Below are 15,328 nucleotides of genomic sequence, written 5' to 3'. Positions count from 1 at the left end.
AACGGCACGACACACAGCAGCATTTAAGAACTTAAAACGACAAAGAAATAAGCTGATATGAACAAGTGAGATAAAATATGTGGAATATGTTGTGAAGCCAGAGCTGTTGGGACTCTTACAGTTGAGATCCATGTACCAGGCATCATTGCCGTACTGGTACTTCCAGATGGTTTGGCCAATAGAGCAAACCAGGGAGATGGCCAGCAGGCAGCCAAACAAGACAAGGATCTGAAAGTTGGTGATGCGCTCCACGTTGGACAGCTTCAGAGGCGGCCGCGTGGAATTCTGAGAAACACATGACAAGTTGTGGCAAAAACCAAAACGGGGAAGTACGACAAAACTGCAGTGTTCGGTTTCTGCTCAATGACAGGAAGAGCAGTTAGTCCATCTGAAGCCTTGTAACAAGACTAATATTGAGAGAGAGTATTTTACAGTTAGCTTTGCAGATTTCGCTCATATGGAATTGCAGCATAGCCCACAAAGCACCAAAGAGATTTTTACATTTTCTCTAGCATTTCTTATTACTTCATCAGACTTTGCTCCATTTGCACCAAGTGATGAACTGTATAAATGTGGCTTTACCTGCATGAGCTTCGTATCATGTCCTGTGTAGACCACGACACCATGGACCCACTGTGTGTTCCTCAGCTGGGCTCCTCTCAGTAAGATCTGGTCTGGACCTAGAGGTACCGTGCTGTAAGAAACATCACTAACATTAGTGTAGCAACTTAATGTTAGTGATTGACCCCATCCAAGCCTTAAGGGTTTGGGATTAAAGCTACATTCTAGTAAATAAAGAGAAAATCTCCATTCATAAATATGAAAAGACTGCAAAACTGTTAACCTCCTCAAAATACAACTTTTAAACGCAATATTTGTTCAGGAGGCCTCAAACCTCGAGATCCAAATCATTAGAACCTAAAAGCAGCCAAACAGCTTTCAATCCAAAGCCTCCAGACAGCTGTGTAATTAAATATAACTGCAGCAGGTCCTTTGTTCAACAGAGAGATAAAACATGCTCCTGTTTCTCCTGGCTAATGGGCTACTCAGATGGTAAGAATGGCAGAGAGTGGCAGACATGCCACCCTGCAACTGAGCCCACCTGTGTCCATCCAGACGGATGTTCCCGATAAACTCATAGAGATGGAGGTTTGGGTTTTCACACTCCATCCGCCCAGAGAGACGCATCAGGTTGTCAATTTCCTTTATGTCTGCTGTCACTTGGAGACCCTGTTGTAGTTAAGACAGCAGGAAGGCAGTGTTACTTTTACTTTTCAGTAGTCGTTGTGTGGAAAATGACTGGTACGTAGAAGGGCTTAAAGAAACGGAATCACCTGTCTGATTTTAAGGTTTGTTTCTCCATCCAGATTAGATGTTTCGATGTAGCACATACCCTGTGGTTCACTGTTGTTGAGGAACAGGACATAGACACTTGGAGTAAAATCATAATGTAACTGTAAACTACAGTTCAGTGTTACCACACACTATTGTTTACTTGATATCACTTGTTCATTGTTTTATAAAATCATAATTTCATATTGTCTTGAAGAGTATAACAATAAGCTAAATATCAATTCCCAATAATGATAATAATTTACAACTATTAACAGTAATCTGAAACTAGCTGTGTCAGAAAAAGGGGCTAAAACAGAACAACAACAACTAAAAGGCTCGAGCACCGCAAACAAAGATGCTGCATGCCAGCAAAAACTGCCATCAATATTTTACTGACACTGTCCATTTGATGCCTAGTAAACATCCATAGGACAGACAACTTCTTTGTTTGGTGCTGCTGCCTCCCCTGAGTTTAACTGTCTTTCAGAAAAAGCTAAAATATACTGAAAAGGGACAGAGAGTGGACAGAGAGAGAAGAACCATCAGAGTGGGGTGACGGGAGCGAGCAGGCATACCAAGCACCACAATGAAAGCAGACGAATGGGCCTGAGACAGACTCGGGCACAGGGACACAGAGCATGCCGGTGGTTAAAAGGTGAGCTAAGTCGCTGGTTATTCATACCAAAGACACTGAAATACCACCACAAGCAGAGCAGGGTTTTAGAGTGTCCTGTGGTTAGCCACTGAATGAGAGCTTCGATTAATTAAAATGCACACATTTTTTATTTTGTGATGGCCAGAAAATCAATTTTAATAATCTGTACCCTTCATAAAACAGTGACATACTGCCTTTGTACTGATTGTGAATGACTCGGCTGCACGTAGGCTCATTCAAATACCAGTAACATGTTAACATGACTCCAAGATGGTTTCTACTTTTTCATCTTGGAATGTGACGACATGCAAACTGTCAGATCAAATTAAATTGTTGCATTCAGTGTGCCATACAAGCCATGCAAGGGCAAGAATATGGAAAATTCCCACCCAAAAGACAGCATGAACATTAACAGAAGGAGCATGTACTAATACGCCATGTCTCCATTCACTTTAAGCAGTGTCAGACAAACATTTAAAGGAGTCTACAGTTGAGCTGTAAAACAAAACACTGCAAGATAAAATCAACAGCTAACAGGTATGACTGCCAAACCACAATTTCGGAGAAATGTAAAACAAACAAAGATGTTGTGTTCTCTGGCATTTGGTTACTGCCAAAATAATCACAGGCCCCTTCTTTCCTCTAGAGTGAACATTAAAATCTCTCTGTAATGTCAGGAGAGCCAAGACATCTCATCCCAGTCAGTACACACAGCCCTCATCTCTCCCACCGCCGTTTTGTTGCTGGTTTCCTGACCTGGACGACAGAATGACGAGGTCAGCCGGGAGGTGATCCCCGTTTGCAGCTCTGACTACTTCCCCCACAGCCACCTGATATTACCAACCACACACCAGCAGGGGGCGAGACAGAGGAGGTGTGGCAGTTGTTTGCACAGGACGCAGGTGTGGAGAGGATGGAAGGGGTTGAGAATGGAGAGGATGAAAAAACACAGAACACAAGTGGACAAACAGAAAACATACAAGGGGAGAAAGACAACGGGTTCAATTTTTGGGAGATGTGAAGAGCACAATGATCAGTCCTGTATGATCAGCTATGGTTGGTCATCTGTTCTCTTTTTCACAAACCATTTGGAGAGATGCAACACAATGAACTTGCTATTTGGCCGTAGCTGATGTGCCAAAAGCTCTTTTTCATATATCGTAAATGGTGTCACCAAATTTGTATTTCAATAAAGTTTGTACAAATAACAAAAAACTACTCAAAAGTCAAATTCATTGCAGATCCAAATGGCTTTTGAAAAAGTGAAGGAGATAAACAGGTTTATGATGACGTGATTGGTCAAATCTAATTAAAAAAACAAATGCATTTTAAAGAAATCACATCTGACCCACCTAAGGAAATGATGGTTGCTCCATCAGGCAGCACGACATCCTATCATATTCAATTGCTTAAAAATCATGTTTTATAACGGATTACATAAAGCAGGGTGGTTAATCTGTTTTATAATCTGAAATGTTGGCCTGATGTGTTATTGAACCATCACTTCTTTACAGTGAGCTAAGAGACAGCAAGAGGAAAGAAGAAAGAGGGAGAAGATCCCCGCAGCCAGCAGCAGGGAGGAGTCCTGTACCTGGATGATAAAATGACAGCATCCGCAGGAACGAAATCACTGCCATTTACTCTAATAATATCGCCCACTTGAACCTGTGAAAATAAACTGGTTACTGCTGTTGGGTAGCCAATAAAACAGCACAGAAAATGCAAGATTAACATTAGAAGTAAAGAATTACAGCCAGAAAAAGATGGATGAGTGCAATAAAAGAACAGAAATATAAAATATGGATGACAAGACAATGAAATGTTGGATTCTTCTTTCCATTACAGATGAGCTTAGCACAACCTACGTTATGAAGTGACTTCAGCAGAGAGAAAAATAATTCTTAATAAAACCCTTAAGTAAGCCATGAACCAATATTTGAATGCAACGTGGACATCAGTAACACTCAAGAGAGAAAAATCCATTTTTGCTGTAAAAGGAACGCCTAACAAAAACTTGAAGACCAAATAGAATTTGGGACAGAAGACACTTTTACAATATGCATGATGAAGAGGCACGAAAATGATCAATAATTTAAACTTGGGCTTTTTAGAGGATCCACCATGTGTAAAAGAGATAAGTGGTACAGTGAGCTATTTTTACCTGTGATTAATTAATTATGTACAGGGACAGTAATTCCAATTAGTGAATGAATGTAGGGATTGTTGTTACTGTTTGTACAGTGTGACCAATGTGATGCTGATTTTTGCTGTGATAACCAATTATATTCTTATACAATATATGTGGGTGAAAATGTTTGTTTTCTTCTGAATATATTAACATTTCTACCAGCCAGGAAGTTGAAAGGAAACATGATTACACTGAACAAATCCACAAGTAGTTCACCTAAGAAAATCATGTCCCAGAGAGCAGGTTACAGCTAGTACTGCCCTGCTAAATGAAAAATGTAGCATTTCACAGAGGGAGCAGTGTTACCAATTAGGTCCAAATGCAGCTTTATTCTGCACTGCCTGGTGTTTTGTCTGCACGCCCTGTGCTTTTAGCTGAATTGCTCCAGCCACAGAAATTAAACAGTTTCATTATGAGTGAAGAGCAGAAGTTGCTCTTTGTCCTCCAGCCTCGCCTTCCAAAGATCATCCACATGGAAACACTGCATTAATTAGCTTAGGCTGCATACTAGAGGGGGTCAGGGCGTGAAGGTGTGTGTGGAGAGATCATCAGTCTCGTCTCTGTGAGAGAACTTTCTCCAAATAACAACTGTACAATTCAAGAGCCAAAGATATGTAATATGTGAGCAGCTTTGGGTGGGTTCATACCTTCTCCCAGTGCACGATCTCCCAGGCACCATTCCTCAGCACTGTGGTGAGTAACAAGAGCGAGTCAGGAGGGGAAGTTACAGCAAAACAGAAGCAAAAACACCAAAAAATACATATTAAAAAAAGAGATAACCAGAGCTGTTAATAGAAAGCACAATTATGTACACTGGTACAATTAGGTTTTTATTAAGACCTGCTTTCTTGATGCCAACAGTACACCCATAAAGTTCTTTGCTAATCCCTAAAGAAGAAAAAGTTTTCAATACCTTGACATTCCTTTTTGTTGACAACATTGTCGGCTTTGTGACGTTTCTGTAAAGAAAAAAAGGAAACCACTGTTCACCTCATGAACATATTATATTCTGACGCACAGTCATTAAAACAAGAAAGAAAGATGAGACCTCCACTTTTGAAATGCATTCAATATTCTATCAAAAGCAGCACAGCACAATCACAGCAGCACGTTATCACACATGTGGTCCCACCAGGAGTCCCAAATCCAAGTAAATCTGATGCTTAACTCTGAGCAGTTATCCCTACAGGGTCACCTGACAGACGGACCAATCATTCAGAATTAAAGTGGTGATATAAAGACGGTCACGTGGCCTCTAACGAGTAAGGATGCTGGCATCAATAGATTAATATGCCTTGATTAGTTGGCTTCAACATATCAAAAGAGATTTGCTGCTTTTCGCTGTTTTACTTGATTACAATTCGTTTAACTTAAGCATTTGATGAGTTCTTTATTTTCCTTTTTTGACAATTCATGATTTAGCAGGTTTATTTAGAATAAAAAAAACTTGAATTTGCAGCCACTTCTGAGACCTTTACATGCACACAGCACCAACCTAAAATCTACACAAACCGCTCCGTGTGACCAGTACGAATCAGCACCATTACTTCCCCTCGTATCCTGCTTGTTGGCTAAACAATTATGCAATCAACTGTGACTTCTGCAGCTGATTTCAAAGGACAGCTTGTCAAGTAGCATCATGCTGAGTAATAATGTGTTGCTGCATCCTTCATTAATATGATCACTGAGTTTTAAAGTTGAGCTCCTGAGAGCTATGAGTGCTCTATTTGATTCGCAAGGAGAAGCCCTATCCACTCACATTTCTGCTAACAGCCCATTTACAACAAGAGGAGATCTATTCTAGTTCAGTCGAACTCTATCCATGTAAAAAAAAAAAAAAAACTATCCATGTAATTTGTCCACACTGTACTCAACATGTCAGGAAATTAAAAGAAAAGTTTTTGAGTGACTCACTAAGAAAAGAGGCAAACTAGCAAAACATCTGTTTAATTAGAACTGCTTTCAATTTGGTCAAATCAAAACGTGGTGTTTCGTTATTTGTTTTCAGAAGCTTGTTTTTGGTCTTTAGTCTCATCCACTCATTAGTGCACCTTTATCTGATTTTATGTTTCAACAGCTCTTCTTTTTGTGGTATCCTCTGGGTTTAGAAACCTGTGTGGTTGACATGCAGCACATGACTCTGGCTGGAGTCGAACCAGGACAGCTGCAGCAAGGACTCAGAGCTTTAGTAGCTGGTGCTTACTCTGCCAGGTGAGAAGCATTGTGCCCCTAATGTGTCCATTTCTTGTAAATCCATCCTTTGCATGCTCGCCTTGAATCGTATTTGATTTAATATCCCTGCATGCTGTAGTGTCTAATGAATAGGCTGGCTGTGTCACGTGGCTTCAGCCATTCTCAGGCTGCACTATGCAAAGTTGAGACCTTTACAAAGCTCATTCATCATGCTCTATGCAAGAGTTGTCAGTCAGTTTCATTCATCCACACTATTTGGGGTCTGCACCATCAGACCTCACTCTGCTCAGAGAAGTGTAGGAGGAGCAGAGCTGCATTTACATGAGCAACTCCACAACTTATGCTGCTTTACAGTCTTTGAAAATGTGCTGTGCCTGCCTCTAACACTGCCTCTGTCCCAGTGGACTTGAGGAAAGGGAGATGCACTGGCACTGTATTGAGATGATGTGTGTAATCACAGTGCAGTAGAAAGTGAGTGGCGCACAGAGGTTATGCGTAAGTACTGCAGTATCGAGCCTCTGTAGGCTTGAAACATACAGAGGAAGTATAAAAGAAGTGATGATAAAAGCAGCATCTGCAGTGTCTTTGGTCTTCCAACTGTTGTTTTCTTTTCACTGCAACAAGGAGGGCACGGAGCAACTGTAAAACTCCGTGAAACTACACATCGCACTACTGTAAAAACACACTGTAGCTCAATTTCACACTATCATATTCCAATTTTGGTGACATTTTAAGCTGAAAGAGAGCCGAGGTATGCTGAAGAAACAGCCTAAGCCTGCTGCTGCAGAGACAGCCGGCAACAAAGGAAGGCATGTGCTGTATGGTGTATGTCTGTTGTGCATGATTCATGAAGTTAGGGGTCGATGTTGCTCTGTCAGGTCAACTTGTGAGGGACAGCACAGCACAGGGGACAGACGTGTGTGCAGGTGACCTTCAGCAATAAAGACGGAGTCATCACGGCTCCGTTCCCATGTTTTTCACAACAGGCCAGGAGAAAAAGTGCTGTGCTGGTCCCTTCAGCACACGATAGAAGCTTTAGTATAGGGTAACTGCCCACCGGGACCTGCACAGAGGATCGCATTGCAGGGTCGCTGCAATACAGTAGAATGCAACATTCTCTCACTTTGCTCAGATGGACTCGAGTTTATCACTCATCAACACCAATGCAGCTGACCTGATAAAAAACATTTAACTGAAAAGAAAAGAATACTAAAACCCTCCTTTTACACGGAATAACCTGCACAGCCTTTTCTCCATAAGCATCTGTTCAACAGCTCAGAGTCGCTCCAGGGCAGACAGTCGCTTTGTTTTGTTAGTACTAACTGCCTTTGTGAATGAGCATTCAGTAACTAGGTTAATCGAGTACTCGGGTGAAGTAGGCACAGCTGTGACCCCCGTATTGAATGTGTACGTTTGCTTATCCGATTCTGATGTTGTGACTTTATGTTAGGGAGCATCCTGCTGTGGTCGCATGACCATAGCTGGTTTGGTTTTTTTTGTTTGGACAAAGAATGGCTCTGCGTTATTTTTGCTAAGATAACTACATATGAGCAACACTTTTCACACGCTATAGGATCCAATTTAAAATCAAGCCAAGAAAAATGTTACAGAATCAATAACAGAAGGACAAAGAGCTACAAAGAGACTCTTTAAAAGATTGAAACTAATCAGTATCAAATAATAGTCAAAGAGTACTTGACTTACCAGATCTTCAATTATCTCCTTGACAGCAGCCACCACAAGGATGAAGAGCAGCGGCACCAGTGTGGTCCAGCGACCAGTGGGGGACACGTCTGGGATTTGCTAAAGGAGACAAAACATGGGGAACTTAAGTTATTGCAATTCTATTTTTCTGAAAATACGTTTCTGGGCACATTTGGAGCTTGAAACAACACTGGTTTATGTCACAGTCCCACTCACTCTGCCAATGTCTTTGTTGGTAACCAGAAAAAAGATAAAGGAACGACACAGTCCTGCAGAAAAATGTTGCCCAACAGTGTGGATTATTTTTCATGAGTTAAATGCAAGGTCTCGTTAGATCATTTCTCAGTTTGTGAGCAATCAGTCAAGTTTTTGTCCGCACCAACAACACGGATAAACATCCATCTGATGAAACTGAAGCAGAAATCATTTCAACAAACAAGGGAATTTTATTTCTTTTACACGTTCTTAATGCATTTTAAAATGCTAAAATGTATATTGTGTCATTTCATTCTCAAGAAATATCCATGAGTCACATTGTTATAATGTTCATTGATTGCATGCAGTGAGTCTAGCAGCAACACAACTATGTTAGAAAACAAACAAGAGCCTACTCAACATTTTAATGTGAACATGTTGCTACCAGAAATTCACATCCTAATTGTTAAATAACTTTACAATTAAAGCTGAGACAGGACCACGGGCAGCCAGTGTTATGCTCTTGGAAGGAAACTTGGATGAAATTGATCTTTTGTCTCTCTCATCTACATAGATGTTTTATTCAAGGTCACAACATCGACAGAGCAGGTAATGAAGATTCACACTGGCGGCTTTTCAAAGGACACAGGATAGAGTTCTTTCCCATCAACAGAGCTCTCGTTAACATGGGATAGTCTGTCAGTTCACATATGTAGAAAAACTGAAGTCTTTTCGAATGTTCTCGATTACCTGTTCTCTCCTGGAAAGCTTTGAACACCTGAGATTCAGATTTCTGCTCTTAAATCATATAGTAAACTTTGGTGGTTCGAGCTTAAGGTGTTCGTGAAAGGAATTCATGCTGGCTTAAGCAGGCAAGCCACTCTAAACTCCCTTAGAGGTAGAGAGCCTTTGTTCTGCTAATCAAAACAGCGGCAGTAATGCTGAGATGTGTGGCTACTGTTGGACTGTAGCCGAAACATTAAAAGGGCTGATTATTAGATGGGTAGAAAACCACCGGTCTGTGAGAAGCTCATTTCTAACAAATTCAGGTCTAAAGATTTTCATTTCTACCCTGCTGCTCGACTTGTGGCTTCAACTCAGTTGTGTGTGTGGTCCAAGTTCCACTTAAAGCAAAAAGCAGTGTCTGTCCTGCAGTTTAGTGGTCGGGGTAGACTGAAGAGCCTAAATACAGCCAAATAAGTCATAAAATACAAGGCGAGTATGTTGTGCTTATAGGCCAGGCTACTTTCCTTTTCAAATAGGCACACATAGTATTACATGTATTATTCATTATCAGGATATTTAAAGTACTGTGTCTGAGTGTGTGTGAGCTCATCTGTGTACATATGGAATTACAGGCATGACCTTCAGGATAATGGTGTGTTGGTCAAAGCAAACAGAGACAAAAAAGAAAGTCCAACAGAACAATAATGACAACAAGGCAAAATTGTAATGAGAGAAGCTGAGCTGGAATATTAATACTTCCAATCATGTTGTGCTTATGTGTCATAGAAGCACCAAAAATACCAGCTTACCTGCAGGAGCGCAATGAAGAGAAAGAAGGCATTTGCTGCCCTCCTGAACTGCGAGTAGAGGAATCGAGGAAGGAAGGTGAGGACGTTATATTTGGCTGTGCTGAAGACCAAATCAAGCAGCAGACACGGCAATGGGTGGAGAAAAGAGGAGAAAAACAAAATAGGTCAGTTATCAAATGTGATAATATGGCAATAGATAAAGCTGCTGCTAAAATACTGTGAGATTACAAAAACTCCTATAGAAAAAAAAAAAAAAAAAATCACAAGTTAGAGCCTTATATTCAGATAGCTCCGGTCAGACGAATACAATTCCAGTGACCATCTCCTTCCTTCCTACTGCAGTTGAAGAGACACGTGTCCATGTTTGTGTGTCTATGTGTGAGACTGATAAACAGCAATGACCAGCAGCCTCAATAACAATAAAGAATAATAAGACATGAGCTGGCAGGGGGGGCATAAAGATCTCCTGGCAGATATGAGCTGTGTTTCCTGTGGGACTTGCGGTGATAGTTGGATATTGAGACCAGAGGAGCTTTCAGCAGCCTCAGAGTCAGACCTCCAGTGGTCTGATTTACAGCTACATTAAAGGGGCCGGTCAGAACAGCCACTTTAGGAGAGGATATATACCATGCCGCATGCCGCCGGCAATGCTTGGCATTCTCACGCTTGCACAAAAGCTGCCACACAATATCAGCATCGCCTGAAGCTCGTTTAAAGGCAACCAAACATGTGTTTGAGTTCACCGACACTGACTATGCAGATGATGACATGGCTCTGTTGTAGCTCTCTGGGTGTTGACAACCAAACCAGTTCTTTGCAAGAACCAACTGAAAACTGGCTTCAGCACCAGCCCTGAAGCAGCACTGTGATCACAAAAGGATATCTTGTCTAAAACCTTAACAACCAACACTCAGGACAGTATGAATGGTCGGAATTCCTCAATGCAAGCCTTGGTTGTGTATGAAGATGCTTCCTTATAAAGCGTTGGGTTTGTCGTCCCACTTAATTTATCTTCTGTAAAGAATGCGTTTTAATTTCCCTGACAACTGTCAGCAGAGAAAGCTGTGTGTCATCATCATTAAGCAAAAAAAGCTGGGTGAGATACGCAACTGTGGGGAAGTGGAGTAAAAATATATGTGTCTCTTTGTGTTCGTGTGTGAATATAGTAGAAGTGTGAAGAAAGAAAGAGAAGTGTGATCTCTATGTATGGCAGGTGTTCCAGGCAAATTACGGTAGTTACTGAGATTTTTTTTTTTTTTTTTTTTTTTTTTAAAAATCAAAAACAAAACGGCAGATCTCACAATTCATCTTATTCAAATAGATCAGGACCAGAGCCCACTATATTTCTCAAATAATTTGCCATGCATCATCCAATGCCTATAATAACCTCATAAGTGCTTTCACATGTACAAAAAGGACGAGCCTATTGGGTATTAAACACCAATTGCTAATGCATAGTTACCACCACTGTCTGTCCTTTGGGAAACAAAGACACAGTGAGTGGAAAGCTCTGATACTCATTACCTAAAAGCCATGGTTTCATCATTGTTAGCTTCTTAATGGACAATTATAGATCTTACTTTTTATTTCCTGGCTGTGCACTGACAATCAAGACGTTACGAAAGGAGCCCTTTCTCCAGAATTTGACAGTAAGAGCAATGAGGGTCTTGTGTTTTCGCTAATTTTTAATAAAACTAGGGCTGCATTTACCTCATTTTAAGACTCATTATACTGAGTACATAATGTGACCGATATTGGATACTGTTATTAGCATATCACAACACCCCCACACACACACATGCAGGACATATTTACGTAAATTAATCATTTTCCCAGTTACTTGCGAACACATTGCATGTTAACAGGCAGAACAGTAGGACACAGAGGACAGCCAGCAGGTGATGAAGATGCTTTGCAGCACGACTTGCTAAAATCCATAACTGTTATGATTGGTAATGACGGGACATTATGCTGTTTGCAGCACTGGTAGACTGCCAGGGGCAAAAAAAAAAAAACAGAAATAAAGGTGAAACAACTGTTGACAGGTGACAACCATCACTGTAAATAGGTTTTACTCGCTCAATGCTTCAGATTTCTGCATATAACTGTGTAAAGAACAACCACTATATGTATATGTATATCTTTTGCTTGAAGGAACAGCCTACAATGCTCTGGACGGTTCGTCCGCCTTCATTTCCTGGCAATTACTTGTCTTGAATGATTGATTTGGTCCGGTGTGATGTGCATACGCATCAGGGCTCATGGGATGCATCCATGTGTTGAGTTGCTTGCGTAATTACTTTAAGGATTTGCAGGGGGTGTCAGAGAGCGCCCGGCACATTCAGTTCACCAGCGTCTCTCGTCATTACTGCCGTTCTGTAAAGCGGACTTTCCCCTCAGTCCATCAGCATGCAGTGAAAACTTCTTTCTGTAAGAGCAGCTCACTCTCCTTTATATCGGCCATAAAAACACGATTCATCCCCTCCTGAAGCTGCCAAGCACGATCCTGGTGAATATAACCCTGCTTTCGACCAGCAAGAGATAACAGCATATATTTGACAAATAAATAAATAAAATAAGCCATAATCGCATTAACCCATGCTATCCTCTAGCTGCCAAAACTAATACAATCACAGTGAACTCACATAATTCACTTGGGGAAGCCTAGTATTTAGCAGAAGAATATTATTCATATCATATTTAAGGGTTAAAAGCACCGCATTATACACATCATTTGCATGGGATGATTAAACAGTCTGATAGATGGTAATATCACACCTGACTTGGAACAATGATGTGGGTTTCTATGCAAACACAAACCACACACAGCTTGAATGAAGTCATATCACTGATTGGACCAGTAACCTTTATGAGTGAATGACCTGAATGCAAGACATGCCCGTGTGTTTGTCTGCAGCTGTGGATACAAGCAGCCAAGTAGCAGGGCCACTGGTATGCTGGGTGTCACATGCACTCTTTGGTATTTAACACTGGTATGCCATTATAACAAGGAGCTCAAATCTGATGCAAAAATCTGCCCATTGAATTGAGGAATTAGTGTAAACACCACCAAGTGAGATGTTTCATTCACCTGGTTCGGTGAGTGAGACCAATCAAGATGCTACAAAGACAATTATAGCAATCTTGGTTCATTGTGCGTTTCTGCCCATGCTCGTCCATGTCTATCCATAACTCAATTCTCCAATGTTTTCCTCACAAGCAGCATTTAATAGATGCTCAACAGTTTGTTGGTTTGCAAAGGCACTCCTGTTTGCCACAGGATTATGGAAGCGAATCGTGACCATAATTCAAATTAAAATGCATTTGCATTTAATCATGTCTTTCTCTGTAAGTTGAATAGTTCGTCCAGTCTTCAGCCTTATAAGTTGTTGTACATCTGACCAAAATTATATTGTTTGAGTACAGTGATAGAATATATGAGAAATTGTCTCCATGTGCTGTTCACAGAATGTACAATAATAGTCTATGTCAAGTTTAAATCTTTCCAGTGTTTATTTTAGCAGGATGTACATTATGCATAATTTTATATACGTTTTGGAATCATGGGCAGGACTTTGCGGGCAGACCATGAAAACGAAAAAGCAAATGCAAATGGAATGATTGATTACTAATTTTATTTATAAGTCCAATAATGCAGCCACATTCTTAAAATTAAAAAGCATTTCAAATTGAATTTTGGTCTCTATTTGCTGGGGCATATTTTGAAAATTAAATCTCAAATGTCTTTCTTTTTTCTTTTTCATTTTAATTAAGTTAAAGATTGAGCCCTCTTGAAGAAGAAAATTAAAATGAAAATAGGATGATTGATTACTAATTTCATTTATGAGTCAAATAATGCAGCCACATTCTTAAAATGAAAAAGCATTTCTGCAAATGCATTTTAATTCGAATTATGGTTAGGATTCGCTTCCATACAGGATAAATAGTCAACATCTCAGTAATTAATCACATTGACATTACATCCAGACCTGCCAGCAACCGGTGCAGCTGGATAAACAACCCACAGCAGTCCATACACGTAAGAAGCAGAGCTACAGAGCCCATCGTTGAGGAGATGCTGCAGTGGGGGAGTGAGATCAAGTGAGGCTGAGTGTTTTCTCTCTGCTTTCTCTCATTTATCACAGACCCAGCCCCCGGACGAGTCTCTACAGTTCACTTTGAGACAGTAACCAATCCTGTTGAACAAATTGGATCTTCTGAGCTGCATCAACCTGTGTCTTCAAGGTCTGAGGTAAATGTTTGGCCACAGTTTGGAATTCAAAACCACAAAAATAAAGAAGAACTAAACAAAAGGCAATTCACTGGCAGCTTTGCATTTCACCAGTGAGGTTGTGCAATATTTATTTCCAACAATCATCTGACAAGACATCTGCATTGAACTGACTTTCAGTTTTCTAATCCCAGAGATTCTGAATCCCACTCGATCGTGAACAGGAGCTCATACCGTTCTAACAACACCGTAATGTTAGAGACACAAGAGCACATTAGTATTTCACTAGCAAACAATGCCATCAAGATATCTAAACATTTACCTAGCTAACTAAACCTCACAACCACATATTAAACAAACCCTCTGTTTGCTCAGCAATTGGCGCTTTATGTAAATTTACTAACAAATATGATGAAGACGAGGTGCAAAGATCTGTGGAGAAAAATACATTAGGATCCTGGCATCGAACAGCCTACCTGGGGCAATGTCATAAACAGGGGAAACAACGTGAAATTAAGGCAATACGCGTCTGTGCTGCTCACCCTTCAGCTTTCCTCTTCTGCAAAAAAGGAGTATCATTGTCCTGATATGTTTGGTTTTTTTGATAACGTTTCTTCAATCATCAGACAGACACGCCCACATATTTCAGAGCAGAACACTACTTCTTCTGATCATTTTCTTCAGTCGCTTAACTGAATTTTTTCTAAGGTTTGACTAATTCAAAACACACATTTCTCACAGGGCCTCAAAGAAAACAAGAAAACAAGGTTGGAAATTCACAAATTTTCTTCAGATTGAGTAATCTAAAGGAGAAAAGCTGTAATAAGGAGCACACGCTGTTATGTTACCTGTTGTGCCAACACATGAGAGCTGATCTAAACAAATGGCATTTCTTTACACACGCTGGTGTTAAAAGGCCTTTTTCATTTACTATTCCTGTTCAGTTTGAGACATGTCTATGCAAGCACAAACTCCTCATATCTCAAATTACTCATGCAGCAAGAATGGTAACAGTAATCTTCCTTGACGGCTTGCCTGAACAATCTTGACCTTTAATGCAAAAACCTTGCACTCCTTCTAGAGAATCAACAGGGTAAAAAGGTCAGTGTGGAACATCTGCACTAATCCATCACAGGAGACAGAAATATTGTGGGTATTTATATGATATTATACAGCTAAGGGTGTTGTCTTGGCTGAACCTGTAAAACAGCTTTTTTTCTGCACAATAAACTCATTGTATGCATTCAAAAGTAATTGTAACAGGGTTGAGTACAATATCTTTAGCATAAATA

At 40.4% G+C, this 15,328-nt stretch overlaps 1 protein-coding gene across 8 annotated transcripts in view; it reads right to left on the bottom strand.

Annotated features, from left to right (window-relative positions):
• Positions 1–15,328, bottom strand: part of atp8a1 (ATPase phospholipid transporting 8A1) — a 90,713-nt gene that overhangs the window by 59,935 nt on the left and 15,450 nt on the right. For 3 of the 8 annotated variants that reach the window (XM_072395354.1, XM_072395359.1, XM_072395358.1), the window contains 9 exons: positions 9,806–9,905; positions 8,076–8,174; positions 5,092–5,137; positions 4,826–4,866; positions 2,747–2,820; positions 1,335–1,404; positions 1,103–1,230; positions 583–694; positions 114–285 (listed from right to left, as the gene is read on the bottom strand). In XM_072395354.1, coding sequence (XP_072251455.1) covers positions 114–285; positions 583–694; positions 1,103–1,230; positions 1,335–1,404; positions 2,747–2,820; positions 4,826–4,866; positions 5,092–5,137; positions 8,076–8,174; positions 9,806–9,905 — 842 coding nt within the window. Of the gene's footprint in view, positions 1–113; positions 286–582; positions 695–1,102; positions 1,231–1,334; positions 1,405–2,746; positions 2,821–3,581; positions 3,656–4,825; positions 4,867–5,091; positions 5,138–8,075; positions 8,175–9,805; positions 9,906–15,328 lie in introns of all 8 variants that reach the window. The other 5 variants (XM_072395357.1, XM_072395361.1, XM_072395356.1 and 2 more) reach the window with 3 other exon arrangements.

The sequence above is a fragment of the Leuresthes tenuis genome, unplaced genomic scaffold, assembly GCF_036924035.1.
Source record: "Leuresthes tenuis unplaced genomic scaffold, fLeuTen1.0.hap1 SCAF_11, whole genome shotgun sequence".
NCBI classification, from domain to species: domain Eukaryota; kingdom Metazoa; phylum Chordata; class Actinopteri; order Atheriniformes; family Atherinopsidae; genus Leuresthes; species Leuresthes tenuis.
Note: the sequence above shows the minus strand (reverse complement) of the source record. Positions and strands in the feature narration are given on the sequence as shown.